Source organism: Megalobrama amblycephala, linkage group LG5 (assembly GCF_018812025.1).
Source record: "Megalobrama amblycephala isolate DHTTF-2021 linkage group LG5, ASM1881202v1, whole genome shotgun sequence".
NCBI lineage: Eukaryota > Metazoa > Chordata > Actinopteri > Cypriniformes > Xenocyprididae > Megalobrama > Megalobrama amblycephala.
This window is the reverse complement of record NC_063048.1, coordinates 10,216,429-10,233,142: the sequence shown is the minus strand read 5'-3', so window position 1 is coordinate 10,233,142 and position 16,714 is coordinate 10,216,429. Positions and strand designations below refer to the sequence as shown.

The following is a 16,714-nucleotide window of genomic DNA, read 5'->3' as shown; positions in this document are numbered from 1 at the left end:
AAGTTATAACAAAATTGACAAAAATGCTAATAACTTTTTTTTCTAATTGCTCACTGCTGCTGTTGGTCTGATGCTCCCAGCCGTGTTGGCTGGCTTCTTGTGCCATTTTTGTGCTTGGCCCCGTAATTGCTGCTTGCAGCTATATTTATTATTATTATTCTTCCGCTCTTGAAGTCTATGGCAGCCCATAGAACCGCTTGCGGGAAAGTTGTGAAATTTGGTACATAGCTAGAGGACAGTCTGACCTTTGTCCACAGCAAATTTGGAGTCTCTAACTCAATCCCTCTAGCGCCACCAGCTGTCCAAAGTTGCACTCATGTTTATGTTAATAACTTTTGAACCGTAAGGGCTAGAAACAAAATTCTTTTTTCCTCTGATTTCTTGGCTGAAGATGAATCGATTGTCATTTTCCGTCATGAAATTTTTTCCGCCATTTTGAATTTTCTGAAAAACTTACTTTTTCGAACTCCTCATAGGCCGTTACTCCGATTATCACGAAAATTGAACCAGATCATCTTCAGACCATGTCTGCAAAAATTTATCAAAAGCTTTTAGATAGATCGATCCTTTCTCGAAAACGGCACAAATGAATTTGACGAAATGCTCTCCAAATCGGACTTGAGGCTCTATCTCCACAACGCTTTATCGTATTTTGACCAAACTTTGTACATGTCATCACAAGCATGACTTGAGGCAGCATGCACTGTTTCGGCACAGTGCCACCTACTGGTTCGGAGATACAAAAAATGGCTATTTTGGCTAATAACTTCTAAATGGTTTGTCCAAAAATCATAAATGTGGTCACATCAGATTTGGGGTATCATGCCGAGTCGAATGATAACCATTATTACCATATCAGTCATTTTGGTTGTCGGCCATTTTGAATTTTGTGCAAAAATGCTGTATTTTATGAACGCATTAGCGTATCGTCACAAAACTCGGTATGGGTCATCAGCAAAATGCCCTGAAGGTGCCTGAAAAGTTTCGCACCAGCGCCACCTAGTGGTAAAACCAAATATTCAAATGCTTATCACTGTGTGTGGTTAACTTATTTTCAAAAGTGTCATGTCCTTAGACTCCTGAATCTCTGCTGAGTCCAACGATACCAAACATGCTAGGTTTCGACTTATGGTTTGTCCGTCATGTTGAATTTTGTGAAAAACATGCTTTTTCGAACTTCATTTGATTGTCATGAAAATCGAATCAGATCATCTTCAGTCCATTCTGGCAAAAAGTTATCAAAAGCTTTTCAGTAAATCAAACCATTCTCAAATAAAACGCAAATCAATTTAATGTAGAACACCCAATTTGGACTCATGGCTGTATCTCTGCAATGCTTTATCATACTCAGACCAAACTTCGTACATATCATCCCAAGCAAGACCAGAGACTACATGCCGAGTTTTGGTGCTGCGCCACCTACTGGTCTGGAGATACAAAAAAGCCAAAATAGCCATTATTTTTGCTTATAGCTTCAGATAGGTTTGTACAAAAATCATAAAGTTGGTCTTTTTCGATTCGGGGCATCATGCTGAGTCGAATGATATCCAATTTTCCCATGTTGGCCATTTTAATCGTCAGCCATTTTGCATTTTGTTTTAAAATGCTGTATTTTATGAACGCATTAGCATATCGTTACGAAACTCTGTATGGGTCATCAGCACAAGGCCCTGAAGCAGTCTGAGTAGTTCCAAATCAGCGCCACCTAGTGTTTTTTTTTTTTTTTTTCATATGCTTATAACTTTTGATCTGTTTGACTTATTTTTACAGGAGGCATAACCTTAGCGAGTGTCATTGTCACCTCACTCTGACCATACCACATTCATTTGGTCACAGCGCCACCTATTGGTCGAAAGTGATAAACCAGTAAATCTTTATTATTGACTGTATATATCATTTTCCAACACTTTTGCCTTAACTGATCTTAATAGGTCTTTAATTGCTCACTGTTGCAGTTGGTCTAATGCTCCCAGCCATGTTGGCTGGCTTGTTGTGCCGCTTTTTGTTTGGCCCCGTAATTGCTGCTTGCAGCTATATTTTTATTTATTTTTATTTTACTGACAAAAAACACACTATTGAACATCCTGCCCAGTGTACTTCAAACAAATGTGCCAACTGAATGCTATGAAGACATTTATTAGTTAATGTCTAACTTAATTTATTAGACTACCTGTCATAAAAAGATTTTTGTCTAGATTTTTCTGCTCACTTATTGTTTATTTTAAACAGCCACTTTTATAATCATGTGAAATTTTACTGAAACAGGGTTTTTAATAAATTAATTATATCAATAAGTAATTAATTTAAAAATTCAAACTGTCATTGTAAAAAAAAAAAAAAATTGTAACTCAAACACATTTAGAAAACTAGTCCTGTTCGAATAGTGATATAGTGTCATGGTTCAATTTAAAAAAAAAAAACATCTAAATTGTGACAAAGTAGTCTTTGATAAATTTTTAAATATACCTGCACAAACAGTATAATAAAAACAAAATCTTTGTTCTATATAGATCAACTATTGTTCTAGTGCTTGATTTATCCAACCCTGTTTAAAAATAAGTATATGCTGCCCTCTAGTTGTTACTCTATATATGACATCTATCAATCAATTTTTCAATCAAATATAATTAATCTGCCTATTTTTCACTTACACATTATTTTTGAATTGAAAAAAAAAGAATAAAATGTTTATTTGAAACATTTGTATTATTCTATATATAAATTAAGTGTATAGTGTTTTTTATAGAAAATTATTCCGTTTGTTTTTTGACATTACTTCAATCTATCACCATGGCAACACCATTCGAGATATCCATTTTCTGTTCTCAATTTAACATCTTCAGTGTCTTAGCACCATGGTAAAACATGTATGGTCTGAATCGAATAAACCCCCTAGAAGTAGTAGTTTAAAATTCAGAGCCTGTTTATTCAAAAAAATACACATTCAAACCAAAATAGCTGACTTCCTGTTGGTCTGAGCTAATGACTGTAAATTAGAAAGTTGTCCGGCTTAATGAGATCAATAAGTGTACCGAGTTTGGTGACTGTAGGTTAAACTAACCCCCCCCACTTTTGTCAAAAGGTGGCGCTGTACAGCCCATGCTCCCCGCCCATTTCTAAGGCTTTGCCCATGTCTACTGTATGACAATATTGATGGGTGTCAAGTTTCCTCCAATTTGAAGCATGTTAACCCTCTGGAGTCTGAGGCTGATTTGGGGCCTGGAGAAGTTTTGACATGCCCTGACATTTGTGCTTTTTTCAGTTGTTCATAAACATATAAATTACAAAAGTGTCATTACACTGTATTCAATACAAGCTAGGCTACCATAATATGTGAGGAACATGTATGTACATGTTTGTGTTTTTGAAGGAATAACGTTTATGCGTGGTTATTAAAAAAACAAAAAACTTAAGTCACTGAAATAAGGCCAAAAAAATAATATTAAATCTGTGTTCACAAGACTTCTGGGTATTGGAGATTGTAGACTAGAGTTTTTGCTTCAAAATTATGTAAAAATTATCCTTCCTACTCCTTCATATAAAACAATAGAGAGATTTAAATTTTCTAAAACATCTTTGGTCAAGAAAAACAGTATGCGTGGAGGCGTGAATCATCATGAATAATGGGTGATTCTCACCTGAGAAGACAAAAGAATCGCATAAAGAGCTCTAATGAGCTGCATAAATAATGAGCTCTTTCAGACAGGTAAGCTGTGAAAAACCCCTCTGTGATCATGTCTCAAAGCTCATGATGGTGTAAATCAAACATACAGAAAAAACAGCAATACTGTGAAATATTATTACAATTTAAAATAATTATATTCTATTTTTTAAAATATAATGTATTTGTGTGATGCAAAGTGTCTGAACAATTGTGTTACCTCTATGGCATTTCATATAGGCTTTTAGCTTAAAAGCATGCACATTTGGAGAAATATTGATGGATTCTCATATGTTTATGTCAGTTTTCTATACAGAGGAGTAATATTTATTCAGGATTTATTGTCATTACTATGAGTGCTGGATACTGTGTTTTCAATTCATACTTGCAGCCGGAGGGCGCTCTGTGCACCTTTAGTCCACAAATGCCTGAGCACTAAAGAAGAATAGGCAATCCAGGAACTAACCGAACTAACAGAGGCCAGAGATCGCTAACTATGGCTATTCAAAACACTTTTCAAGACAATAAATACACGATTGAGACGATGTATACATGTATTGACTGAATTTACGTCTGAATAGCGCTGGCTCCGTGGGCGTGGCCGCATTAGCGGGTAATGAGCTGAATCTCGGACTTCTGACATGGCTCTCTTTTCATACAGATTACATAAACACAGAATGTTTGTTTTCGATTTGATTTACACGATTTAAAACCTGACATTTCAATGTTTTTTTTTAGACATAAGTCTAATTTTTTTGTGATTAGTATTCACTAAGTTACAGTTCATTTTCTGAGAACTATCAGATTGGACTTTGTTCAGAGGGAGACGAGAGATCACGCATCATGTTAGTTTTCTTTATTTTGCAAAAAGCACAACATTTTGTTTTTACTCTGAGTGTACACAAATAAAAGAAGATATTCAACAGATTAAAATGATGTATAACTCTTAATTGTATGTGCAACATTGACAGAGTATTTTGAGTCTCTTTCACACTGGTAAGAAAAAAAACGCGGTGGTATCGCTGTTAAGTGTTAAGAACCTCAAAAATGCCCAAGAATATTATAGACGTTTGATGTGTTGCCATGGCAACAATATTTAAGATATCACAAATACATTAATAGGTCTGTATCTGCCATGTTTTGACATTATTGTCATGAAGTTTGAAGCAAATCGGGTAAAAATAAGAGGGTGATCTCAAAGCATTTTAAGAGTGATACACTTCCTGCTGCCAGTTGGTGGCGCTATAACTTTGACTCACAATAGTCACATCCATGTGATCGGACTACTACAACCAACACACTCGTAACGTTTCATAAAGATCAATCAATGTATGCAGAAATTATAACACACTTCCTGTTTCGCTTTTCTCGCCATAAAGTCGTTGCCTCACCACAGCCAAACCATTCGAGATATCAAAAATCCGCTGGCAATTTAGCATCATCAATGTCTTGACATCATGCTGACTGAGTTTGGTGGTGATTGGATTAATTTCCTAGGAGAAGTATATCAAATTCCAGAGCATGCGTTTTTCAAACAACCCATAATAGCTGACTTCCTGTTGAGGTCACGTATAACTTAGAGTACGAAAGTTGTTCGGCCCGATGAGGTCTATATGTGTACCGAGTTTTATACTTGTATGTGCAAGTGTGTTTGATATATAGACCACGTTTTCGGACCCCATTCAAGGGGGTGCTGTCGAGCCCCCCTGCCACGCCCGGGTACCAGCTTCTGCCCTGCTGTAATGGCCGCGGATTCTGACCCGTGTGCAAATTTTCAAGAGTTTTTGAGCACGTTAAGGGCCCCAAAAACCCCAAAAACTTAGAAAAAAAATAAAAATAAATATAGCTGCGAGCAGCGATGACGGGCCAAAGCCCGGTGGCACCGCCACCCCTATGGCTTCAGGGCAACTGTGCATGGCGGGCAATGGGCATTTAAAACAGTTAAGCATAAAAGGACTGTCAAATTCACTCCACATTTACTGCACTACAAGGTAGCGCTATAGAGCCCCTCCTCCCTGCCCGTTTCTAAGGCTTTGCCCATGTCTACTGGCTAACAATCCTGATGTGTGTGTGGAGTTTCAAACAATTTGAAGCATGCTAAGAGTCTCAAAAGCATTCAAAACCAATATAAAAGTTTGATGCGTTGCCAAGGCAACTGTGTTTGAGATATCACAAATCTTTTCAAAGGTCTACATCTGACATGTTTTGACATTATTTAAATGAAGTTTGAAGCAAATAGGGTAAACATAAGATGGTGATCTCAAAGCATGCTGAAAGTAACACATTTCCTGCTGCCAGTTGGTGGCGCTATAACTTTGACTCACAATAGTCACATCTATGTGATCAGCCTTGTAGAACAAAGACTAAGCCGAAGTTTCATCAAAATCAATTAATGTATGCAGAAGTTATAACACTTTGTTTCCCTTTTCTTGCCATAAATTCCTTGCCTCGCCATGGCCAAACCGTTTGAGATATCCAAAATCCTTTTGCAATTAAACAACTTCAATGTGGTAGCAACAAGTAAAAAAAGCTTGGTGTAAATTGGATAAACCCTGTAGGAGTAGTAGTATAAAATTCATAGCCTGTTTTTTCAAACCAAAATAGCTGACTTCCTGTTGGTCGGAGCTAATGAATGTAAATTAGAAAATTGTCCGGCTTGATGAGACCAATATGTGTACCGAGTTTGGTGACTGTAGGAAAAACTAACCCCCCCACTTTTGTCAAAAGGTGGCGCTACTGAGCCCCTCCACCACGCCCATTTCTATGGCTTTGTCCATGTCTACTGGTTGACAATATTGATGTGTGTGTCGAGTTTCATGCAATTTGAAGCATGTTAAGAGCCTCAAAAACACTCAAGAATATTATTACAGTTTGACCTGTTGCCATGGCAACAATATTTCAAATATCAAAAATCCTGTCATAGGTCTACATCTGCTGTGTATTGACATTACACTGATGAAGTTTGAAGCAAATCAGGTAAAAATAAGAGGGTGATCTCAAAGCATTTTAAAAAGTGATACACTTCCTGCTGCCAGTTGGTGGCGCTATAACTTTGACTCACAATAGTCACATCCATGTGATCAGACTACTACAACCAACACACTCGTGAAGTTTCATAAAGATCAATACATGTATGCAGACGTTATAACACATTTCCTGTTTCCTTTTTCTCGCCATAAATTCGTTGCCTCGCCACAGCCAAACCGTTCGAGATATCAAAAATCCGCTGGCAATTTTTAATCATCAGTGTCTTGACTTCATGCTGACCGAGTTTGGTGGCGATCGGATTAATCGTCTAGGAGGAGTATATCAAATTCCAGAGCATGCGTTTTTCAAACAACCCATAATAGCTGACTTCCTGTTGAGGTGACGTATAACTTAGAGCACGAAAGTTGTTCGGCCCGATGAGGTCTATATGTGTACTGAGTTTTATACTTGTATGTGCAAGCGTGTTTGATATATGGACCATGTTTTCGGACCCCATTCAAGGGGGCGCTGTCGAGCCCCCCTGCCACGCCCAGGTACCAGCTTCTGTCTGACTGTAATGGCCGCGGGTTCTGACCCGTGTGCAAAATTTCAAGAGTTTTTGAGCATGTTAAGGCCCCCAAAAAACCCCAAAACCTAAAAAAAAAATAAAAAAAAATAATAATAAATATAGCTGCGAGCAGCGATGACGGGCCAAAGCCCGGTGGCACCGCCACCCTTGTGGCTTCAGGGCAACTGTGCATGGCGGGCAATGGGCATTTAAAACAGTTAAGCATAAAAGGACTGTCAAATTCAATCCACATTTACTGCACTACAAGGTAGCGCTGTAGAGCCCCTCCTCCCTGCCCGTTTCTAAGGCTTTGCCCATGTCTACTGGCTAACAATCCTGATGTGTGTGTGGAGTTTCAAACAATTTGAAGCTAAGAGTCTCAAAAGCATTCAAAACCAATATAAAAGTTTGATGCGTTGCCAAGGCAACTGTGTTTGAGATATCACAATTCTTTTCAAAGGTCTACATCTGACATGTTTTGACATTATTTAAATGAAGTTTGAAGCAAATAGGGTAAACATAAGATGGTGATCTCAAAGCATGCTGAAAGTAACACATTTCCTGCTGCCAGTTGGTGGCGCTATAACTTTGACTCACAATAGTCACATCTATGTGATCAGCCTTGTAGAACGAAGACACAGCCGAAGATTCATCAAAATCAATTAATGTATGCAGAAGTTATAACACTTTGTTTCCCTTTTTTTGCTATTAATTCGTTGCCTCGCCACGGCCAAACCATTTGAGATATCCAAAATCCGTTTGCAATTAAACAACTTCAATGTATTAGCACGAAGTACAAAAAGTTTGGTGTAAATTGTATAAACCCTGTTGGAGTAGTAGTATTAAATTCAAAGCCTGTTTTTTCAAAAAATTAACATTCAAACCAAAATAGCTGACTTCCTGTTGGTTGGAGCTAATGAATGTAAATTAGAAAATTGTCCGGCTTGATGAGTACAATATGTGTACCGAGTTTGGTGACTGTAGGAAAAACTAACCCTCCCACTTTTGTCAAAAGGTGGCGCTACTGAGCCCCTCCACCACGCCCATTTCTATGGCTTTGTCCATGTCTACTGGTTGACAATATTGATGTGTGTATCGAGTTTCATGCAATTTGAAGGATGTTAAAAGCCTCAAAAACACTCAAGAATATTATTAAAGTTTGATGTGTTGCCATGGCAACAATATTTAAAATATCAAGAATCCTGTCACAGGTCTACATCTGCTGTGTATTGACATTAACTGATGAAGTTTGAAGCAAATCAGGTAAACATAACAGAGTGAACTCAATGCATTTTGAAAGTGATACACTTCTTGCTGCCAGGTGGTGGCGCTATAACTTTGACTCACAATAGTCACATCCATGTGATCAGACTCCTATAACGAACACACTGCTGAAGTTTCATAAACATCAATCAATGTATGCAGAAGTTATAACACACTTCCTGTTTCCCTTTTCTCGCCATAAATTCGTTGCCTCGCCACGGCCAAACCGTTCGAGATATCAAAAATCCGCTGGCAATTTTTCATCATCAGTGTCTTGACTTCATGCTGACCGAGTTTGGTGGCGATCGGATTAATCGTCTAGGAGGAGTATATCAAATTCCAGAGCATGCGTTTTTCAAACAACCCTTAATAGCTGACTTCCTGTTGGCGTGGTGTTTAACTTAGAGCACGAAAGTTGTTCGGCCCGATGAGGTCTATATGTGTACTGAGTTTTATACTAATACGTGCAAGCGTGTTTGAATATATGGACCAAATTTTCAGACTTTTTTCAAGGGGGCGCTGTCGAGCCCCCCTGCCACGCCCGGGTACCAGCTTCTGCCCGGCCCTGTTGGCCGCGGATTCCAATGTGTGTGCAAAGTTTTCAAGAGTTTTCGAGCATGTAAGGCCCCAAAAATGCCCGAAGACGGAAAAAAAAAAAAAAAAAAAAAAAAAAAAAAAATAATAAAAACAAGAGGGCCCTAATTTTCGCTTGGGCCCTAATAATCCTAAAGAAAACAATAGGGCCTTCAGCCCCTTACAGGGCTTTGGCCCTAATAATCCTAAAGAAAACAATAGGGCCTTCAGCCCCTTACAGGGCTTTGGCCCTAAATATAGCTGCAAGCAGCGATGACGGGCCAAAGCCCAGTGGCACCCCCACCCCGGTGGCTTTAGAGGAACTGTGCACGTCGGGCAATAGGCATTTAAAAACAGTTCAAAATAAAAGAACTATGTCAATTTCACTCCACATTTACTGCATGAGCTGATGCTCCTATGATCACAGACCACAACAGCCACATCCATGAGATTGTTTAAATTGAGATGACTTTCATGTCATAGAATATCATAGGTTAGTTTCAAATGAGTGTAGAATATCATCCTAATCTGACATGTCTGTGTTTTTTCTCAGACAACCCCTATAAATATTCTAGAGGAAATTATATACTATTATTTGTGCAAATTCCACAGTGCTCTGAAAAAACTTTAGTGCTTTAATGAGCTTTAATGTGAATGTCTGTGATTTGCTGATGTTGTATAATCCTCACACTTCTCTTCATGTGTTTTTTGAGCTCCCTGAGCTATTGTTTGTGCACCAATCTTATGCACCAAAAGCATGCTTTCATTCAATTTTAATATGTGTTTTATAAGATAAAAAATAAAATTAAAAAAAATTAATAAATAGGGCCAAATCACAGAACCTGCGAAGACAATTTTAATGTCAGTCTCAGGTAATAGTAAGGTACATGTCTAGATTTTTCTGCTCACTTATGCAAGTTTATTTTAAACAGCCATTTAAAAAAAAAAAAAAAAACATGAAATTTACTGAAACGGGTTTTTAATAAATTTGAATTATATTAATAAATAATTAAACAATTCTTACTATTATTGTAAAAATTAATAATTGTAATTCAAACAACATATAGAAAACTTTTCTTGTCCAAATAGTTATATAGTGTCATGATTCAATTTCAAACGAGTGTGAAGTTATCATTTGCAGTTCAAAATTTTTAAAAGTTCATCAATAAAAGGGTAATCAGTAAAAGGGTAAAAGACCACTAACCACGATTGTAACACACACACACACACACACACACACACACAGACACACACACACAGGAAGGGGACCGAAAGAGAGAGAGAGACATACACAGACAGTGACACAGACAGAGACCCACAAACAGACACCCCCCACCACACACACACACACAGAGAGACTGAAGGAATGAGAGGGGAGGGGGTTTCGACAGAGAGAGTGTCTATGTTTGGGGGTGTGTGTGTGTAAAAAAAAAAAAAAAAAAAAAAAAAAAAAAAAAAAAAAATCCACATTCAACCAAAATATCTGACTTCTTGTTGGTCAGAGCTAATGACTGTAAATTAGAAAGTTGTCCGGCTTAATGAGAACAACATGTGTACAGAGTTTGGTGACTGTAGGTTAAACCAACCCCCCCACTTTTGTCAAAAGGTGGCGCTGTACAGCCCCTGCTCCACGCCCGTTTCTAAGGCTTTGCCCATGTCTACTGTCAACTGTGCACGGCGGACAATGGGCATTTAAAATAGTTAAACATAAAAGGACTATGTCAAATTCACACCACATTTACTGCAGCGGCTGTCAGTGATGCTTGGGTCAATGTATAAACAACCCGCACCCGACCGACGTTTTCAACTAACCCGCCCGCAACTCGGACCGCAAAAAAAAAGAAAATATTGTACCCGACCCGCATTTTTTAAAAGTAGTAAATGCTCATCGTAGCGTCATTGGGCCATAGACATAGGAACTAGGGGTGCGGGGGGGTGTGGCCGCCCCCCCTCCCATACGCCCCCCATAAGCCTCCCTCCGTCCCATACGCCCCCCCATCAGCCTCCCTGGCCTATAATATCCATTAATCCAGCCTGTGGAGGAGAGAAATGTTTCAGGCCCTGACGTGGTGCGCTCAGAGGTGCAGCGGCGAGAGCAGGCAGTTCTTGAGGTGGCCCATCATTTTCCATTTCAGCTGTCTAGATGCATATTATTGATGAATGTGATGTTTATGTTGTTTATGTTATGTGATGCTTGAAGAATTCATCAGCAGTTCAACTGAGAGAAGGCCCACTTTTGGAAAAGTGTGAAACCCCTTAGGAGCGCAAACTGTTCTCTTTCTGAATGCTGTATGATATAGCCTAGTATTATATAATAAAGGCTTGATTTATTCATTTATTTTGTTTCATTTTCTTAACAATTAAGATGCTGCATGTGTTTATCCAGTTTAATCGAAGTGTGCGTCTCTCCCCCGACTTTCCCAACAAAAATCCCGCCCCCTCTCAGAAAATACATAAAACTGACATTACTGAGCTATATGCGTTTAAAATGTGTAAATAGCATCACAAGAAGTACACATGACAAAGCCAGCACTTTGGTCATCATCTTTCATTATTTCGGCAAAGGTCTCCCACACTTTGCTCTTTCTATTTGTGTATATGCGGAGCTTCCACTCCCCAGTCTTCAGCTTTTCTCTTGCCGCCTCCATCTCTACCCAGCAAGCAATAGCCGTCATTTCACTGTCTCAGTTAACTATAGACCCGATATAGTCCGGCTGTGTGTAACCCACTTTTAGCCAAAATAATCTTTCATTTGGTTACATGTCATTTTTGCCAAAATAACTTGCGAGTTGTATGATATTGCATCATGTAAGCAAAGTCAACAGTGTTTACAATGTGTTTGGTTTCACATCTTTGACATGTTATATTGTGTAGGCTGTGCGTAGCCACAATTTAGCTCGTAGTCAGACCGGCTATTTGTAGCCCACGTATAGTCAATCCTGATTTATTGTAGTTTTTGGACAGGAAGTGCCTGAGATGGTTGATATCTCATCATGTTCGCAATGTCAATGATTTCTACAAGATTTAAGTGGCATTTCATGACATGGTCTGTATGTAGTCACGATTTAGCTCTGAATTGGATAGGCTATGTGCAGTCTGCTTTTAGACCGCCCGGCGAAATCGAGGCAATTTATAGTCTAGTTTTTACGGCTTGGCTATAGCCCTGATTCAGACCAGCAATGAGTGTAACCAAAATAATGTTAAGTCATTTTCGACCACAAAGCTTGTGGGATTCTTGATATACTTGGATTTATACATTTATATGCAAGTATATATTTGAAACAGCATATTTTTGCTGTCACACAATCCTACATTCTAGGCTATCATATATATTCATATATATGAATATATATGATAGCGTAGAATGTAGGATTGTATCAGGGTATAGCCAAGCCATATATTAATTATAATTATATACCACACACATATATGACTGTATTTAATTTTAAGTTAAATAAAAATTTACAATTCTCAACCGCTAGATGGCAACTGTGGCTTTACTGAGACATGACCACTGGCAACGCGAGACTTGAACGTTAGCTCTCGATCACTGTTGCCAGATCTCGCGATAAACATTTCCGCATTTTACAACTGTTGGAGACGGAGAGCAAGCAGCAGCAAATGTTAAAGCAAATTCTTTCCTGCTTTTGGTCTTGTAAGTATCTGTGTTTTTCATTTTGACATGTGTTTATTATTTATGTACATTATGTGTAGGAACCATGACATTTTAGCAGGTAACAGTGCAGACTCAGAGTAAAACGTGGTTAGATTAACATACATGCGCATGTACTGTAGTGTTTCCTTGTGCCCTAAAACTCTGTAGTTATCTAAATACAAGGGGGTAAACATGAAACCTGTGCACCCTACTATTATTTGTTATGGAAGCCTTGTATATCTTTTAATCTTTTGATCATTATGATATGAAAATATGAGTTTTTTTTTTATTTGGCAAGGCAAGTTTATTTTGTATAGCACATTTCAAACAACAATTCAAAGTGCTTTACATAAAACATGGAATTTATGGAACTGAAAATTAATCAGGTTGTTTTATAAACCAAAAAATATTGTTAACATTTTTTATTTAACTTTTTTTTGTCAATGTTTTATATTTTTATTATGTTACACGTTGTAATTTTCTTTTAATGTTTATTTGTATTGTATTTGTAAAATTTAATTATTTTTTTTTTTTATCATTGTGTATTATCTTGAGTTCTTTTTCTAAATAAAACCTTTTATATTTAGTTTGTTTGGACGGATTGTCATTTATGAGAACCTGTTATATTTAAGTGAAAACAATCCTTTAGCCATTATTTTGTTGTCTATTGCATGTATAGGTGTAATTGATGACTAGTCTATTTTTGGGTTATGGTTAGACGTCTATTAGATTTTCACTGACAGCCCCAATTTTGCCTTATTTTAGCCTAGACCCGTATTAACCGTCTATTAGACATAAATATGTAGTTGTCTAATAGTCGTCTAATTGATGACTAGTCTACTCTTGGGTTATGGTTAGACGTCTATTAGATTTTCACTGACAGCCCAAATTTTGCTTTGTTTTAGCCTAGACGGCCGGGCTATGTTTTGACGGCTATTAGACATCTAATAGACATAAAATTGCTTGCTGGGTACCTGCAGACTGAGCTCGAACGTCATCTTCGCGCCAGTTATTCAGCCAATAAAGTGTAGGCCTATGTATTTCATAGAAAATTGTGTCTAGTACTATATAAATTACAAAGGTTTAATTGGCATCTTTATTTCAAACGACCCGACCGACCGCGACCCGAATATTGTTAAAAATGTTTTTGGATGACTCGTAACCGCGGGTGACCGCAGGCACCCGCTCATTTTGGATCAACCCGCGCATCACTGGCGGCTGATGCTTCTATGATCACAAACCACAACAGCCACATCCATGAGATTGTTTAAATTTGAGATGACTTTCATGTCATAAGCCAATTTCAAATGAGTGCAGAATATCTTCCTAATCTGCCATGTCTGTTTTTTTTTTCTCAGACAACCTCTAAAAAAATTCTATAATCCAGCCTTAAAGGATTAGTCCACTTTTAAATAATCATTTCCTGATAAGTTACCCACCCCATGTCATCCAAGATGTTCTTGTCTTTTTTTCATCAGTCAAAAAGAAATTAAGATTTTTGATGAAACATTCCATGATTATTCTCCTTATTGTAGACTTCAAGGGCCTCCAAACGGTTGAAATTAATGTCAAAATTACAGTTTCAGTGCAGCTTCAAAGGGCTTTAAACGATACCAGACGAGGAATAAGGGACTTATCTTGCGAAACGATCTGTCATTTTTAAAAAAATAAATACAACTGTATTTTGCTTTATAAAACACAAAATATTGCCTTGAACGTACTTCCGCTTTCCACACTTCCTGCTGCCAGTTGGTGGCGCTATAACTTTGACTCACAATAGTCACATCCATGTGATCGGACTTCTACATCCAACACACTCGTGAAGTTTCATGAAGATCAATCAATGTATACAGAAGTTATAACACACTTCCTGTTTCCCTTTTCCGTCATAAATTCATTGCCTGGCCACATCCAAACCGTTCGAGATATAAAAAATCCGGTCATAATTTTTCATCATCATTGTCTTGACTTCATGCTGACTGAGTTTGGTGGTGATCGGATTAATCGCCTAGGAGGAGTATATCAAATTCCAGAGCATGCGTTTTTCGAACAACCCATAATAGCTGACTTCCTGTTGAGGTGACGTATAACTTAGAGTACCGAAAGTTGTTCAGCCCAATGAGGTCTATATGTGTACCGAGTTTTATACTTATATGTGCAAGTGTGTTTAAAGGGTTAGTTCACCCAAAAATGAAAATTCTGTCATTTATTACTTACCCTCATGCCGTTCCACACCCGTAAAACCTTTGTTAATTTTCGGAACACAAATTAAGATATTTTAGTTGAAATCCGATGGCTCCGTGAGGCCTCCATAGGGAGCAATGACACTTCCTCTCTCAAGATCCATAAAGGTACTAAAAACATATTTAAATCAGTTCATGTGAGTACAGTGGTTCAATATCAATATTATAAAGTGATGAGAATATTTTTGGAGCGCCAAAAAAACAAAATAACGACTTATTTAGTGATGGCCAATTTCAAAACAATGCTTCAGGAAGCATCGGAGCACAGATGAAAGATTTAGATGATTTAACGAGTTTAGACAATTCTTCCTCTCCTATAGCAATGAATGAATGAATGAATGGAGTTTTTCCTCAGGGACACTACAATGCACTGTCTGATGTGATACTGTAGTAGATGGTTGCATAGTTATAATTTTCCCTCTAATATTATCAATCTTGTAAAAAAAGTTCATAAAGTCATTGCTGCTGTGCTGTTTGGAAACGTCTGGGGTTGAAGCTTTATTTCTTGTTAATTTAGCTACTGTATCAAATAAATACCAAGGGTTGTGTTTGTTTTCTTCTAAGAGGGTTGAAAAATAATCAGATCTAGCAGTTTAAGGCCTTTCTGTGCGCAATCATGCTCTCTCTCCATTAAATGCACTCTATTTTTCTGGCTGCTCTTTTAAGGGCCAGAGTATGGTTGTTGTACCAGGGCTTTGGACTATTTTCTTTAATCTTTTTTAAGTCCAAAGGAGCAACTGTGTCTAAAGTGCTGGAAAAGAGAGAGTCAGTAGTTTGTTGCAACATCGAGTTCTTCTAAGCTATCTGGTATTCTAAGGAGATTAAACTGATCAAAAAGATTATTTATAAAGCAATCTTTAGTGGTAGAAGTAATGGTTCTACCATATTTGTAACCAGGTGTCGGCTTTGCAGCCTTGGTTAAATGAAGTATACATGAGACCAGATAATGATTTGAGATGTCATCGCTCTGCTGCAGAATTTTAACAGCATCAATATCGATTCCATGTGACAATATAAGTTCTAAAGTATGATTACGACAATGAGTGGGGCCTGACACGTGTTGCTGAACTCCGGTAGAGTTTAGAATATCTCTGATTGCCAATCCAAGTGCATCTTTTTCACTATCTACATGGATATTAAAATCACCAACATTAAGGACTTTATCTGCAGCCAGTACTAGAAAATCAGCTAATTCTTTGATAAAGTCTGTATGGTGCCCTGGTGGCCTGTATACAGTAAAAGCACAAATGTCAAGTGGAATTTATCACGTACACTAGATAACGTTACATAAAGCACCACCACTTCAAAAGAATTATATTTGAAATTAGACCTCTGAGTCCTACTGAAGATAGTGCTTTAAATTATAGCAACACCTCCACTTTTGCTATTCAGACGAGGTTCATGTTATTATATTTAATATAAACACCAAGGAATGGTAGTAGATAGAGATTCATAACAAAAAAGCTATACAGAGCTTACAGACGCAAACCACTCAGCAGTGAGGCATGCACTTGGTGTCATAAGTAACATCACTAGCGTGTTCTGATTTATTTCTACTTGATTTTACTTGACCTACCTAACTTTACTTAAATTTACTAAAAGGTATGTTTGGTATTTTTGTTCTCTTGCTGTGTGCCTACAGGTTGGGATCTCACCTGAGCCCCTCGCGTACTGAGTGCTATATCACCTCAGATATGTTTTACGTTGAGGTGCATTTGGATAAAACTGGAAAGCTTGTGGATGTCAAAGTGGCCCACCATGGTGAAAACCCTGTGGTAAGAGGA

The 16,714-nt window shown here is 37.8% G+C and overlaps 1 protein-coding gene across 2 annotated transcripts in view; it reads left to right on the top strand.

The window, feature by feature from the left end:
* The window catches only part of LOC125268440 (mediator of RNA polymerase II transcription subunit 1-like), a 100,501-nt gene that overhangs the window by 73,830 nt on the left and 9,957 nt on the right, over positions 1-16,714 (top strand). For both annotated transcript variants that reach the window (XM_048190632.1, XM_048190633.1), the window contains exon 5: positions 16,573-16,705. In XM_048190632.1, the coding sequence (XP_048046589.1) occupies positions 16,573-16,705 (133 nt within the window). The remainder of the gene's footprint in view (positions 1-16,572; positions 16,706-16,714) is intronic.